This window comes from Vanacampus margaritifer, chromosome 1 (genome assembly GCF_051991255.1).
Source record: "Vanacampus margaritifer isolate UIUO_Vmar chromosome 1, RoL_Vmar_1.0, whole genome shotgun sequence".
In the NCBI taxonomy this organism is placed as follows: Eukaryota; Metazoa; Chordata; class Actinopteri; order Syngnathiformes; family Syngnathidae; genus Vanacampus; species Vanacampus margaritifer.
The window spans coordinates 16,589,985-16,602,705 of NC_135432.1; the positions used below are offsets into that span (position 1 = coordinate 16,589,985).

Genomic DNA, 12,721 nt, shown 5'->3' on the forward strand with positions numbered 1-12,721 from the left:
GATCTTTTGATCTCTTAACAGTTACAGGAGCTTTCACAACTACACAGCATCCTCACAAGATAACAATTGTTGTCCAATAATTTGGACGAATGTCGCAATTTATTTATTCTTTTCTTTTTTTTTAAAGAGGACTAAATGGATACCAGCAAGAGATCAGAGGCAGCTGTAATCAGATATAAAGGACTTGTTTCCCCTCCCATTCCTCCTCCTCCCTCCTCCTGCCTCCTTGTTTAGTGCAACAGGTCTAGATGGGAACTAACGAACAAAGTGAGGCCAAGCAAACGCAAGGAGCTGATTTAAGTCCCTCTTTTGTTTAAAAGTAGTGCAGAGCAATGAGATTTCGGGCAGCGGTGAACCATGCCAGGAAGTACCCTGCCGTGAGTAACCTTAGTAGTAATTAGTAGTCATTTTTATTTTCTGCTTCTTTTTTTGCATGAGTTTGGTCTGAAGCTGTGAGTCAAATCGATAACACAGCTGATAAAGTTGATCCTAATTAGATAGATAAACGTCTTCTATGAAGTAACTGACAAAAGAATAATGGAAATCAGGCATTGCTTTTTTGGCTGGTCCAACAGAATCATTTACAAAAAAAAAAGTGGCCTGGACCAAAAAAAAATGGTTTAAAGGTTGCCTCTCTAGACTTCCCGTTTCAACTCTTTTGACCGATGTGCAACCGAACTGAGATCAGGACTTGTCATAATAGTCTGATGTTTTAGATTTTGATTTTATTGGACCAGAACGCTTTGATAATAGGCTTCAGATTTCATTGTGCAATGTGGATTCAAGGCACCCTACCAGAACAAAACCGCAGGTCTCTGCAATGCTGCACAGTAGGTGCACTGTTCTTTTCTTTGTGCACAAAATTGCTAGTACACTTTCACAAAGGCAAGAAAAAGCTATGATTATTAAAAAGTAAAAAAAAAAAAAAAAGTAAAAAATTAAAATAAATAAATAACTTGAAACTGACTAGAGTTTGTCCAAATTTATTCCGACAATGCCAGATGTGACAAAACTGTCACATTAGATCCATGTTAATAGATAGAAGCATAAGAAAAACTGTTGCTACTGTGAAACATGGAGGAGGCTCAGTTAGGTTCTGGGGCTGCTTTGCTACATCCGGCACTGGATGGCTTGAGTCCGGTGCAGGGTACAATAAAATATCCAAGACTATCAAGTGAAATGTGCTGAGCAGTGTCATAATAGCTTGATTTCATTCATCAGGTTAACAACCCAAAACATACAGCTGAGCGGATTTTGACTGGTTTGTCAACAATGTTTGAGGGAAATGCGCCTCTTGCGCACATAGAAAAATTGTGCGAGGCGTGCGAGACTGAAAGTGATGCAAACAGCCACAATGACAAAATTGTGTGTGTGTTGAGGGGGGATGGGGGTGGTTTGGGGGGATCCAAGTCTGCACATACAGGGGAGAGTATTATAATATTTATGTATTCATTCATTTATGTATGTATTTATTTATTTGTTTGTTTATTTATTTCAAGCTTGTCGTGCTGACATGAAAGCTCTTACGTGTGACAATTTTTGCTTCGTGTCAATGGTTTGGGGGTGGGTGGGGAGTGCAGTCTGTCCAAGCCGCCACCATCACGTCACATGAGACAGAAAGACAAAAATAAAAGAAGACAAGCTGTTGGTCAGGCAAAGGTCCTCAAATCAAACCACATGAAATTAACTCATTCACTGCCATTGACGGCTATAGATGTCAAAAATTCATTTGAACTATTTCTATTAGTTTCAAAAAAAAATTCCACTTTTGTTAACAAGAGTATGAAAAACTTTTTTTTTTTTTACTGTACATTTAGAACAGATATACAATTTGTGATTAATCATGAGTTAACTATTGAAGTTAATTAATTACAATTTTAAAAAAGTAATCGTCTGAAACCCTTAATTTTTAATAATCTTTTCTTCTTTTTTTATTAGGGGCATCAGGCAATTAAATTTGTTTATTATAATTAATCACATGACTTCACTAGTTAACTCACGATTAATCACAAATTTTATATCTGTTCAAAATATACAGTAAAAAATGTTCTAGGTTTTCATATCTTGTTACCAAAAGTAGAAAACAAAAAATTGTTGAAATGAATTTTTGACGTCTATAGCCGTCAATGGCAGTGAATGAGTTAATAGTAAAGTTACATTATTATTCACTTTGAGATCTTATCATTCACACATTCCACTATTCGTGTAGCTGCTGTTAAGTCCAGCTCAAATACATTTGTTAGTACTGTACATATGGCATCTTTGTTTTTGTTTACATGATGATGATGATCTTAATTATAATCATACAAATAATGATATTTGTAAATGACCATTGACAAGGTTGAGGACATTTTTTCCCCCTTGTGTTGTCTATCTCCCTCAGTTTTTCTTCATCTGCTTGGGAATGGGCAGCGCTGTTCTATTCCTGGCCCGACTGGCCAAAGGACCTTAGGTCATGTAAGGACCTTGACCTGGTGTGAAAAAAATCTGTTGCGCTTTTTGCTACTTTTAACTTCTGATTGATGAATGAGTGTGGGTTCCTGTGTGTTGGCTTAAGTTTCCCTTGCTAGCAAACTTTTGAACACAAACTGGGCAGGCAAAAGGCTTCTCTCCAGTGTGGTTTATTGTGTGCACTTTTAAGCTTGTTTTGTAAGAGAGCCCGAAATGAAGAAGAATCATATAGTGAAGCGCGACAGCGTGTGTGTCTACGCAAAAGCGGCCTGGAACGGAGTATCATCGTCGTGTGAAACCTACGGCAACTCCAGTTGGACAAACCCCATGTCCGGGGAAAACCAAAATTTAATAATATACAAAAATATACGCTGAACGATACATTTACCAGGAGAACAAAAGAGACATATTAAACCTGCATTTGGACGAATAAGAAACACGTGTAGTACTTGTACAGCGGTAGGAGTGCCCAATCAGGAGCTCTGTGTCACTGTTGAGCCCCCTGACTAGATGTATTTAATTGGCCTTTTACTTATTTACTATTTTTAGCAAATTATAACTTGTATCTATTTTTTAAAAGGTTTTATCAGGCAAAGTGCAATTTCGAAGTGGCCGGCGTCTAGACTGGCTCTGTCAGAGTTTAGTGGCTGCCGTGAAGAAATATTGTTTGCTGTGTGAATCATTTAAAGAATTGTTTGCCCTTATACAAAGTAATTGCAGCCTACTATAGGTATATTTCTGCAAAGAATATCATGGCAAGATATGTGGAGTAAAAAAACAGAAGGCTGCAAAATATACAGACAACTTAAATAACTTTGCAACACGGAAGAAGAACCCCATTAGCGAGTTTATTGGGAAAACGCATGACAGAGAGGCATGGAGGGCCATGATCACTGATGTCTGTAGCAGACCTGGCACATGAAGAAGAAATATACGCATATAACAGGGTTAAGTCAAGACAAATACAAGTACACAGATCCTTCGTTCATTCAGCGGTAGACAGCATTTCTGCACCATTTTAAAAGTCAATCCATAAATGAGTTCATATCAGGCCTCATTAATCACGGCTATTCTCACCAGCACACCTGTGCCTCTTAGCGTTGGCATTACTTGAATATATTTGACTACAAACGGAGCAGGCAAAAGGCTTCTCTCCAGTGTGGGTTCTTGTGTGTCGACTTAAGCTGTCCTTGCAGGCAAACTTTTTACCACAAACTGAGCAGGCAAAAGGCTTCTCTCCAGTGTGGGTTCTTGTGTGAATTTTTAAGTGTGGTTTTTGAGAAAAACATTGACCACAAACAGAGCAAGCAAAAGGCTTCTCTCCAGTGTGTGTCCTTGTGTGTTTGCTTAAGTTTCCCTTGTGAGCAAACTTTTGACCACAAACTGAGCAAGCAAAAGGCTTCTCTCCAGTGTGGGTTCTTGTGTGCATTTTTAAGAGTTCTTTGCGATAAAAACATTGACCACAAACCGAGCAAGCAAAAGGCTTCTCTCCAGTGTGGGTTCTTGTGTGTCGGCTTAAGCTGTCCTTGCAGGCAAACTTTTTACCACAAACTGAGCAGGCAAAAGGCTTCTCTCCAGTGTGGGTTCTTGTGTGAATTTTTAAGTGTGGTTTTTGAGAAAAACATTGATCACAAACAGAGCAAGCAAAAGGCTTCTCTCCAGTGTGTGTCCTTGTGTGTTGGCTTAAGTTTCCCTTACGAGCAAACTTTTGACCACAAACTGAGCAAGCAAAAGGCTTCTCTCCAGTGTGGGTTCTTGTGTGCATTTTTAAGAGTTCTTTGCAATTAAAACATTGACCACAAACCGAGCAAGCAAAAGGCTTCTCTCCAGTGTGGGTTCTTGTGTGTATTTTTAAGTTTTTTCTTTGAGTAAAACATTGACCACAAACCGAGCAAGCAAAAGGCTTCTCTCCAGTGTGGGTTTGTGTGTGTGTGCTTAAGTTTCCCTTACTAGCAAACTTGTGACCACAAACTGAGCAGGCAAAAGGCTTCTCTCCAGTATGGGTTCTTGTGTGCATTTTTAAACTATCTTTGTGATTAAAACATTGACCACAAACCGAGCAGGCAAAAGGCTTCTCTCCAGTGTGGGTTCTTGTGTGATTTTTTAAGTGTGGTTTTTGAGTAAAACATTGACCACAAACCGAGCAAGCAAAAGGCTTCTCTCCAGTGTGTGTTCTTGTGTGATTTTTTAAAGTTATTTTTTGAGTAAAACATTGACCACAAACGGAGCAAGCAAAAGGCTTCTCTCCAGTGTGGGTTCTTGTGTGTTTGCTTAAGTTTCCCTTATTAGCAAACTTTTGACCACAAACGGAGCAAGCAAAAGGCTTCTCTCCAGTGTGGGTTCTTGTGTGTTTGCTTAAGTTTCCCTTACGAGCAAACTTTTGACCACCAACTGAGCAGGGAAAAGGTTTTTCACCAGTGTGGCTAATCATATGTCTTCTCAAATGAAAGTTGCTGCCAAATGATTTTTTACATAGAGAACATTCCCAACGTTTGCTGCCAGTGTTACATGTCACGTCGCCGTCAGACTGCTCGTCTTCAGTGTGAGAAGAGTGTGACGCGTCTTCAGCATCTGACATTAGAGCTAACCGGCTGTCTGCTTGTGATCCTCCACGGTGGTCCTCATCATCTTCTGTTGTTATCAGTTGTCTTGAGCTGCTGCTTGAAGGCTCCGCCCCTTTGTTGTTTTCATGTAGACATTCATCTTTAGTCTTCAAATGGACATCAGTCCCGGGCAACTCTGTGAACTCCTCCTCCTCTTTAATGTATAGCGGCAGCTGCTCCTCTTTATTTATGTTGGGAGGGTGTGGCTGCTCCTCTTCTTTAACCTGGAGAGGCTCCAGGTTGTCCTCCTCTCTCACACCAGGGAAGTCTGACTCCTGCCGCTCAGAACAAAGATATATTTCACAGACGTCTGTGGGACACCAGAGACACAAGTTTTGGTAAATTCACTTTATTGTGGGGTTATGTATTTTATATTTAAGATTATCACATCGGCCACGTGAGCGCATTAATAACACAGCCCGGAAAACGTACACGTGTATACGTGTATGTATGTGTGTAGAAACAACAGATTTGCCTCAGCTTGTTTAAAAAATATATATGCAATTGCTTAGTGCTGTGTACAAGTGACACAGCGATGTGAAAATGGAAAAAGCAGTTCTGAGAAATTCAATTAAGATCTGAGTAATGTACCAAAGCGACAGACACAAACTGTAAACACAAGGTAACACAGTGGTGGGATGAAGATTCCTCTCAAAATAAATAAATACATATTGTTGAAAACTATTGATTAAGCAAGCGACAAACCTGCTCTGTTCAACACAACACGAGGCTGCTTGCGCACAGCGTCCAGCAGCTGACGTTGTCGCTCGTTCTCCTCCTGTGCTCCACAAAGCTCCTTTTCGCACGTCACGTTCGTTGCAGCACACATTTTCACGATATTGGCGACACTCTTTGCTCACACTTGGCGTCTGCTGAGCCAATTAGTCGCTAACAAAACGCGTCTCCTTTTTTTGTGGTGGCTAGCAAGCTAAGCTAAGCTAAACCGGGCCGAGAGATGTCGACGAGCACTGTCTGATACGAATGTAAGCAGACACGAAATGTAGTAATTATTTTAGACTTCTCTAAAGTAGCGACGCACGCACAGTGTCGATGTTTAAGTCCATTCAGTCCGAAATCAAGAAGGATCATACAGCGAAGCGCGTAAGCGTGCGTGTCGACGCCAAAGCGGGCTGGAACGGAGTATCATCGTCACGTGGAACATACGGCAACACCAGCTGGACAAATCTCATGGCCGGGGAAAACCATGATGTATTAATAAACAAAAGTATCACGCTGAACGATATATTTACCAGGAGAACAAAAGGGACACATTAAAACTGCATTTGGACGAAAAAGAAACACGTGTAGGTTGTGTGCCATTTGCAATCAACACACAAGAGAACTGGTGTTGATTGTGCCACTGTTTGATGCCCTGCAAACAGCACCGAGGCATTTCTGTAGTGATGCGCGCTGAATGCCAACACGCCCGCCGAATATTGCCAAAAAATAAATAAAAATACTGGCCTGAACATATGACGATAGCCCACACATGCCCGTCCGCGCAAGACGTTGAAGCCTGAGGGCGGCGACTTCGCTCTTCCCATATCACAAGCAGCTATTCAAAAAGGGAAAACGTTTTTAACCAAATATTGAATAACAAGCACAATATGATACAATCGCTGTAACCGATGGAATTATTCATTAATGTATGAAAAAGAAAGTGCCATTATTGGCACTTATTAAATGATGATATAATTTGTCATCATTTGCGTGTCCAAAAAATTGGAGATTAGACTTCTTTGCGAGAAAGGCTCCTTGCAAGGATGATTTATCACAGAGATCTCTGGTCACACATATTGAATATCACGTAATAATTGTGTCAATCCAAAGAGTGCGTGTGCCCCCTCCCTTGAGAGAGAGAGCTCTTTATACACCCCAGTCTGTAGAAAAACGCCTTTTTCTCTTCCCATGAATAAGAAAAACAGATTGGTTCTCACAATGTTACATAACAGAAGAAAAACAGAGAAGAAAACAGACTCTCAGTACACAGTTTGCACCTGTCTTCATCTTTTTAGACACAACATATTCTTCAGTGTACCAGTTCGTACTTTTTTCCCAATACAAAATCTCAGTCAACAGATTTAACTTGACAGCTCCTGATGGTAGTAATGGGAACTGTGTGTGTGTGTGTGTTCTCTCTCACAAACAGAATATGTTCTCACGCAGGACACTGAGAAGAAATTTTAGACAAAACAAGGTACCAGATAGGTTTAAGGTCGAGTTATATTGAGTTCAACATTATTTCACCTGCTCTACACATCTATAAAACATTTCAACATGGTTAAAATATGAAATAAAGAATTAAAAATGTTAATAATGTCAACAAACTCCACAGCAAAGCAGCAGGAAGTGACGAAATGTCGAACAGGATTGTGCTGGATGGCAAAGGTCAGGCAAACACGATGGTATTATGGCTATGCCCAAAAGCAATAATGTGAGTACAGTAAAAGCAGTCAAATAGTGACATTCTAAAGTAGCAGAACTGTGTGGGGGAAAACTAGCAGGTTTGCAACGTGACGCGTGGAATCTGCGAGAACGCGGCACATTTATGAGGGGGGAGAAACAGAAACCTGGGCGGGAAAGAAATATATGCAGCGCCAATGCTTTTCTGTCGGGCTTCCAAATAAGGAGATGGTTATTGCGCTAGCAGAGACCAACCACATCAAAATAAGCAGTCACACTTTGAAGTGTTGGCTACTGCAGGCGATAAAAAGGCCGACACAGAGGGAAAAAATCCCGAATTAAATTAGCGGGAATATACATGCATAGGCATGTATATTCCCGAACTATGTAGTATACATACGTAAGAACATTTAGTCATTTATTGCATACGTAGCCAAATAGAAAAGTAAAATCTGCTGTTGCCGGACATTTACCCAAAGTATTCTAGCTTCTGATTGGTTAGCGTTAGTCAGCTCTGACTTCCTCTTCTACTTCAGATGCTCCCATGGTTTCATCCTGAGTGACAGTGGTTGCTGGGACTGTTTATGTATTTGTGTCGAGTATCACGCAAAAGCAGTGTATTTATTTATTTTTTTTACATGGCAAGGGCCCATATTTGGACACTTATGATTTAGACAAAAAGGCCGCCACATGCTTTATTGTATAGCAGCCAATCAGCAAAGAAAGTCGAGTAGTAACAGTGTCTTTAACAGTGTTGAGGAAACATATTTACAACATTTCATAAGTCTCCTCCCTTCATCAGTCGGAAAGACCAAATTCATGCGTCAATGATTTTGGTTAGCAACTTAAATCAAGTGGGCTCAGCAGGTAACGCCTTCATGTACGATAGCATCTATAAAGTGAAATCAATACAGTTAAAAGTAGTGCTGTCAAAGTTAAAGCGTTAACTACTTAATTCATCACAAAACATTATCGCATGAATCATGTATTAACGTAGATTAATCGCTATGTTATTATTATTTTCATTTTAAATAATGCAAGTAATTAACTGATTAGAAAAAGAGGCGCATGAGCGTGTGCTGGTTGGTTTTGGTACAATTATACATGGGTTTCCGTGGGTTAACTAATTTCCACGTGGCATTGTTTCTTAGTTTTTTAAAAATTGTATTATCAACCACTGTAACGCACATTGCTGGCACCCACAGGACTAAACTGGGACAACAGAAAATAAATGTATTCTTCCAAAATAAATGACTGAACTGTCTTTTAAATGATTATTATACTTATCCTACCTGAAGTATAATCTGTACATTTGTAAATAAACCAATTTTCTAAGTAGGCTTTGTTTATATATATATATATATATATATATATATATATATATATATATATATATATATATATATATATATTTTTTTTTAGATTTAATTTATTTTTTGGATCAGGAAACCAGATTGTCCATCTTTACTTGTGTTCCACCATCAAACTGTTCCTTTCTCTCATAAAATGTTATATATTATATATCAGAATATCATATCAGAGTTCGTTCAACACTTTAATTTGAGTTTACCGTATTATTTGAAATTGTAATGTTTTGGAGAACAATGTGGGCTCAACAAATACAATGTCATAAACAACTGGAGCTGTAAGCTTGCTTTCACAGTATTTTCCAGAAATTCAGAACTCTCAAATACAGGCAAGCTTTTACAGAGAAAGAAAGCTCACAATAATAATAATAATAAAGTAAATTACACATTTGAATAGTATTTTCGTGAATGTACTGTTATTGTTGTGCATTTTATGAGGGTGACATTACGATCTGTCTCGTGACTGCAGATGAAAAATAGCCTTTTGGCTAATTCTGGCATATTTACTGAAATGTTTATTAATATGTACTGTCCCTGATACAAAAAAAAAATCAAATCAATACAGTAATAAAATCAGTAAAAATAGATAAACACTTATAAAACAATACAGCGGTAACGGAGTGTCTCTTCTTGTGCCACGTGACGAGGTATTCATACGCCGCTGCACAAACTAGTTCCTGAGTACTGTAGTCTGACATCTTACTTCCACGAGACGTCCTAAATCAACAAGGCGTCATTCCGCCCTCCCTCAACACAAGCATGTCAACAAATTGTTAGTTTAAGGTAGCGCACACGAATTCTATATTAATGGCAATGATTGATTGATGACAAAAAAATCTTATAATAAATACATTTAATTTGAGTAAAATGGTAAAAGAATGATCAAACCTGACACTGATTTATTAAGATGTCAGGGTTTCTAGAGGTGCAACAGTTAACTAATCGATTATCAAACAAATTCACAACTATTTTTGGTAATCAATTAACTCATTCACTGCCATGGACGACTATAGACGTAAAAAATTAATTTTAACTATTTCTATTAGTTAATTTTTTTTGTACATTTATAACAGATATAAAATGTGTGTTTAATTGTGAGTTAACCAGTGAATTAATGCAATTAATTATGATTACAAATTTTAATCATCTGACGCCCCAAATTTTTAATAATGTTTTCTTCTCAATTTTTTTTTTTATTCATTCATTGCCATTGATGGCTACAGATGTCAAAAAATAATTTGAACTATTAGTTTAACATTGTTTTCCACTTTTGTTAACAAGAGTATGAAAACCTAGATTTGTTTTTTGTACATTTGGAACAGCTATAGAATTTGTGATTAATCGTAAGTTAACTAGTGAAGTCATGCGATTAATTAAATTTAAAAATATTAATTGCCCGTCGCCCCTAATTCTTAATCTTTTTTTTTTATGAATTCATGGCAGTAAATGAGTTAATTATAATGAGGACTTATTTACTTAAAACTGTCCTGATTTCAGCCTCTCAATAATAAATATTCACTGATGTCTAATAGAACTCCATAAAATCTGACGATGTGTATGTTTAATCAAGTGAGACATTTTCAAATATTTGCTTTTACTTTGGGAAACTAATAGACCAACCAGTCAATTAATCATGATCAATTTATATTAGTGCATTTTCTCAACTGTCAATTTGAAAATGCCCTTTTATTTTAATAGAGGGATGGAAATAAAACATAAATCACATTTATCGATTCATCAAAAAAAAAAATCAACAAATTAATCTACTTTTAGATTAATTTTTAGTTGCACCCCTAATGTATATGCAAATACATGTATATTTATAGCCTGTACAGATGCAGTATACGGTAGGTTATGTGTATTTAAAGAATGGGTGTGAGTGAGTGAGTATGTAGGCTATATATTGCAGGTGCTCCACACAGACAGTGCATGTTGTCAACATGGCAGACGTGCAGTCTAATAGCGTTAAGTAGTGTGAAACTGTCACTGCAGAAGCTTCGAACCCTCTGCCAGCCTGTCCTGTTTCTCCTCAAAACACACGCACACACACACACACACACACACACACACACACACACACACACACACACGCGCGCGCACGCACACGCACACGCACACGCACACACAAGTTTGTTTTACTGTCTTTGTAGGGCCATCTCATTGACATAATGCATTTCCTAGCCCATCCCCATAACCCCAACCATCAAAAATTATTGCCTCCCCCTATTTCTTACCCTAATCTCAACCATAACACAATTCAAACCTTAACTCTAAAACCAAGTCTTGACCCTCAAAAAGAGGTCTAAACTTGTGGGGCTCAGCAAAATGGCCCCACATGGACTGGTGGGCCCCACTGTGTAACAAAAACAAGACACACACACACACATAGCAGGGGCATAGGGAGGCTAATCGTAGCTCAACCAGTCTTGTGAGTTGTGACTGCAGGATGTTTGGCTCAAATTTAACAAGGTCGATTAAAAAAAAAAAACACAGCAAAACAAGGCAATATTTTTGCGTGAGTATTTATTTCTGTGTCGACAACCCTTCTTGCCATAATGATGAATTAAAAATAAATAACAGCTGGTGCAACTTGATGACATTGCAACATGGTTCATTTTATGTTTATTTGATGCATTTGATCCCCCCAAAATAAAAGGATAGTACCTATTCCATTTTGTGTTATCCTTTCCGCTTTTGTTTAAGATCCATTGTCAGATGAATTGCTATTACTTCATGTCAGAATTACACGGACTTCAGCGCAAACCTTCTGCTGCATCATGCAGGTAGTGTTTATTTCTAAACGGGTATGTCTTTATGGGAAGTAGGGATAATGGTGAGCTGCTGTGATCACACCAGGCACTCTTTAGGAGAACAGACCTAGAATTGCTGTATGATTTCAATGTAACTTGATAGTGTTAACATTGTTAACATTTTTAATTCTTCATTTTATATTTTAACCATTTTGAATTTAGTTATAGATGTGAGATGCAGGTGTAATAATGTTAAACTCAATATAACTTGACCTTAACCTATGGGTTATCTTGTTTTGTCTAAATTCCCTGTTTTGTCCTGTTTGAAAAAGTTCAATCTAGCATACTGAGAACCTGTTTTTTCTAAATGTGAAAGTCCAAGTTCAATCTAGCATACTGAGAACCTGTTTTGTATTAATGTGAAAGTTCAAGGACGATCTAGTTTACTGGCAAAATGCAAACTCATTCTGTACCTCACGGGATGACAGAGGCGTTTCCTGATGTTTTGAATAAAAAGGCTGTGTGGGCAAAAGAGCACACACACATCTTGGATGACACTGCTTGGGTGATAAGCAATTGTGTGACCAGAGATCTCTGTAATAAATCAACCTTGCAAGGACCCTCTTCACAAGAATCTAATCTTTGATTTATTTGAACACGCACAAGATTACAAAGGTAAAGGTAATCTTTCAAATGGTGACCTCGACGAACGACGTTTTACGGGCTGTGGCGTTCACGGACGGATAGAATTCCAGGCCACATTAATTACGGTAAGTGGACATTTATCCACGTTTAAGGATATCTGTCTGTTTGGAAGCGCTGCAGCTAGTATTCGTCTTGTAAAATTACTACATTGGAGATGAGATCTGTGTGAACAGGTATTGGTAAAATTTGAAGTCGTTTTGTTGGACACGAAGTCCCTGATTTCGGATTTTACTACGGTGTTCGAACTGTACACGTACGTGGTGACGAGAGCATTGTTTACGGAAATGCCGTCACGTTGGTTGTTGCGCTGAAAGGGAAAAACAGGTTGTGAAGAGGAATCTAGAATTTTGTCCTCTTTGCGTGTTCCAAAAATGAAGATAGATTTAATGTAAGAAAAATACACCTTTGCAAAAATGATTTAATAAAAAACAGAGAATCTCTG

General features: G+C 38.3%; 2 protein-coding genes across 2 annotated transcripts in view; one reads left to right on the forward strand and one right to left on the reverse strand.

Annotated features, from left to right (window-relative positions):
* Window positions 1-220: 220 nt before the first annotated feature.
* Window positions 221-12,721, forward strand: part of LOC144058920 (actin-related protein 5-like) — a 32,068-nt gene continuing 19,567 nt past the window's right edge. The window contains exon 1 of the mRNA XM_077577582.1: window positions 221-377. The gene's annotated coding sequence lies outside the window, so the exon portion shown is untranslated. The remainder of the gene's footprint in view (window positions 378-12,721) is intronic.
* On the reverse strand, window positions 3,286-6,248 carry LOC144058884 (uncharacterized). Its single transcript, XM_077577509.1, has 2 exons — window positions 5,760-6,248; window positions 3,286-5,364 (listed from the first exon to the last, which is right to left on the reverse strand). The coding sequence occupies exons 1-2, from the start codon at window positions 5,881-5,883 to the stop codon at window positions 3,509-3,511; spliced, it is 1,980 nt and encodes a 659-aa protein (XP_077433635.1). The 5' UTR covers window positions 5,884-6,248; the 3' UTR covers window positions 3,286-3,508.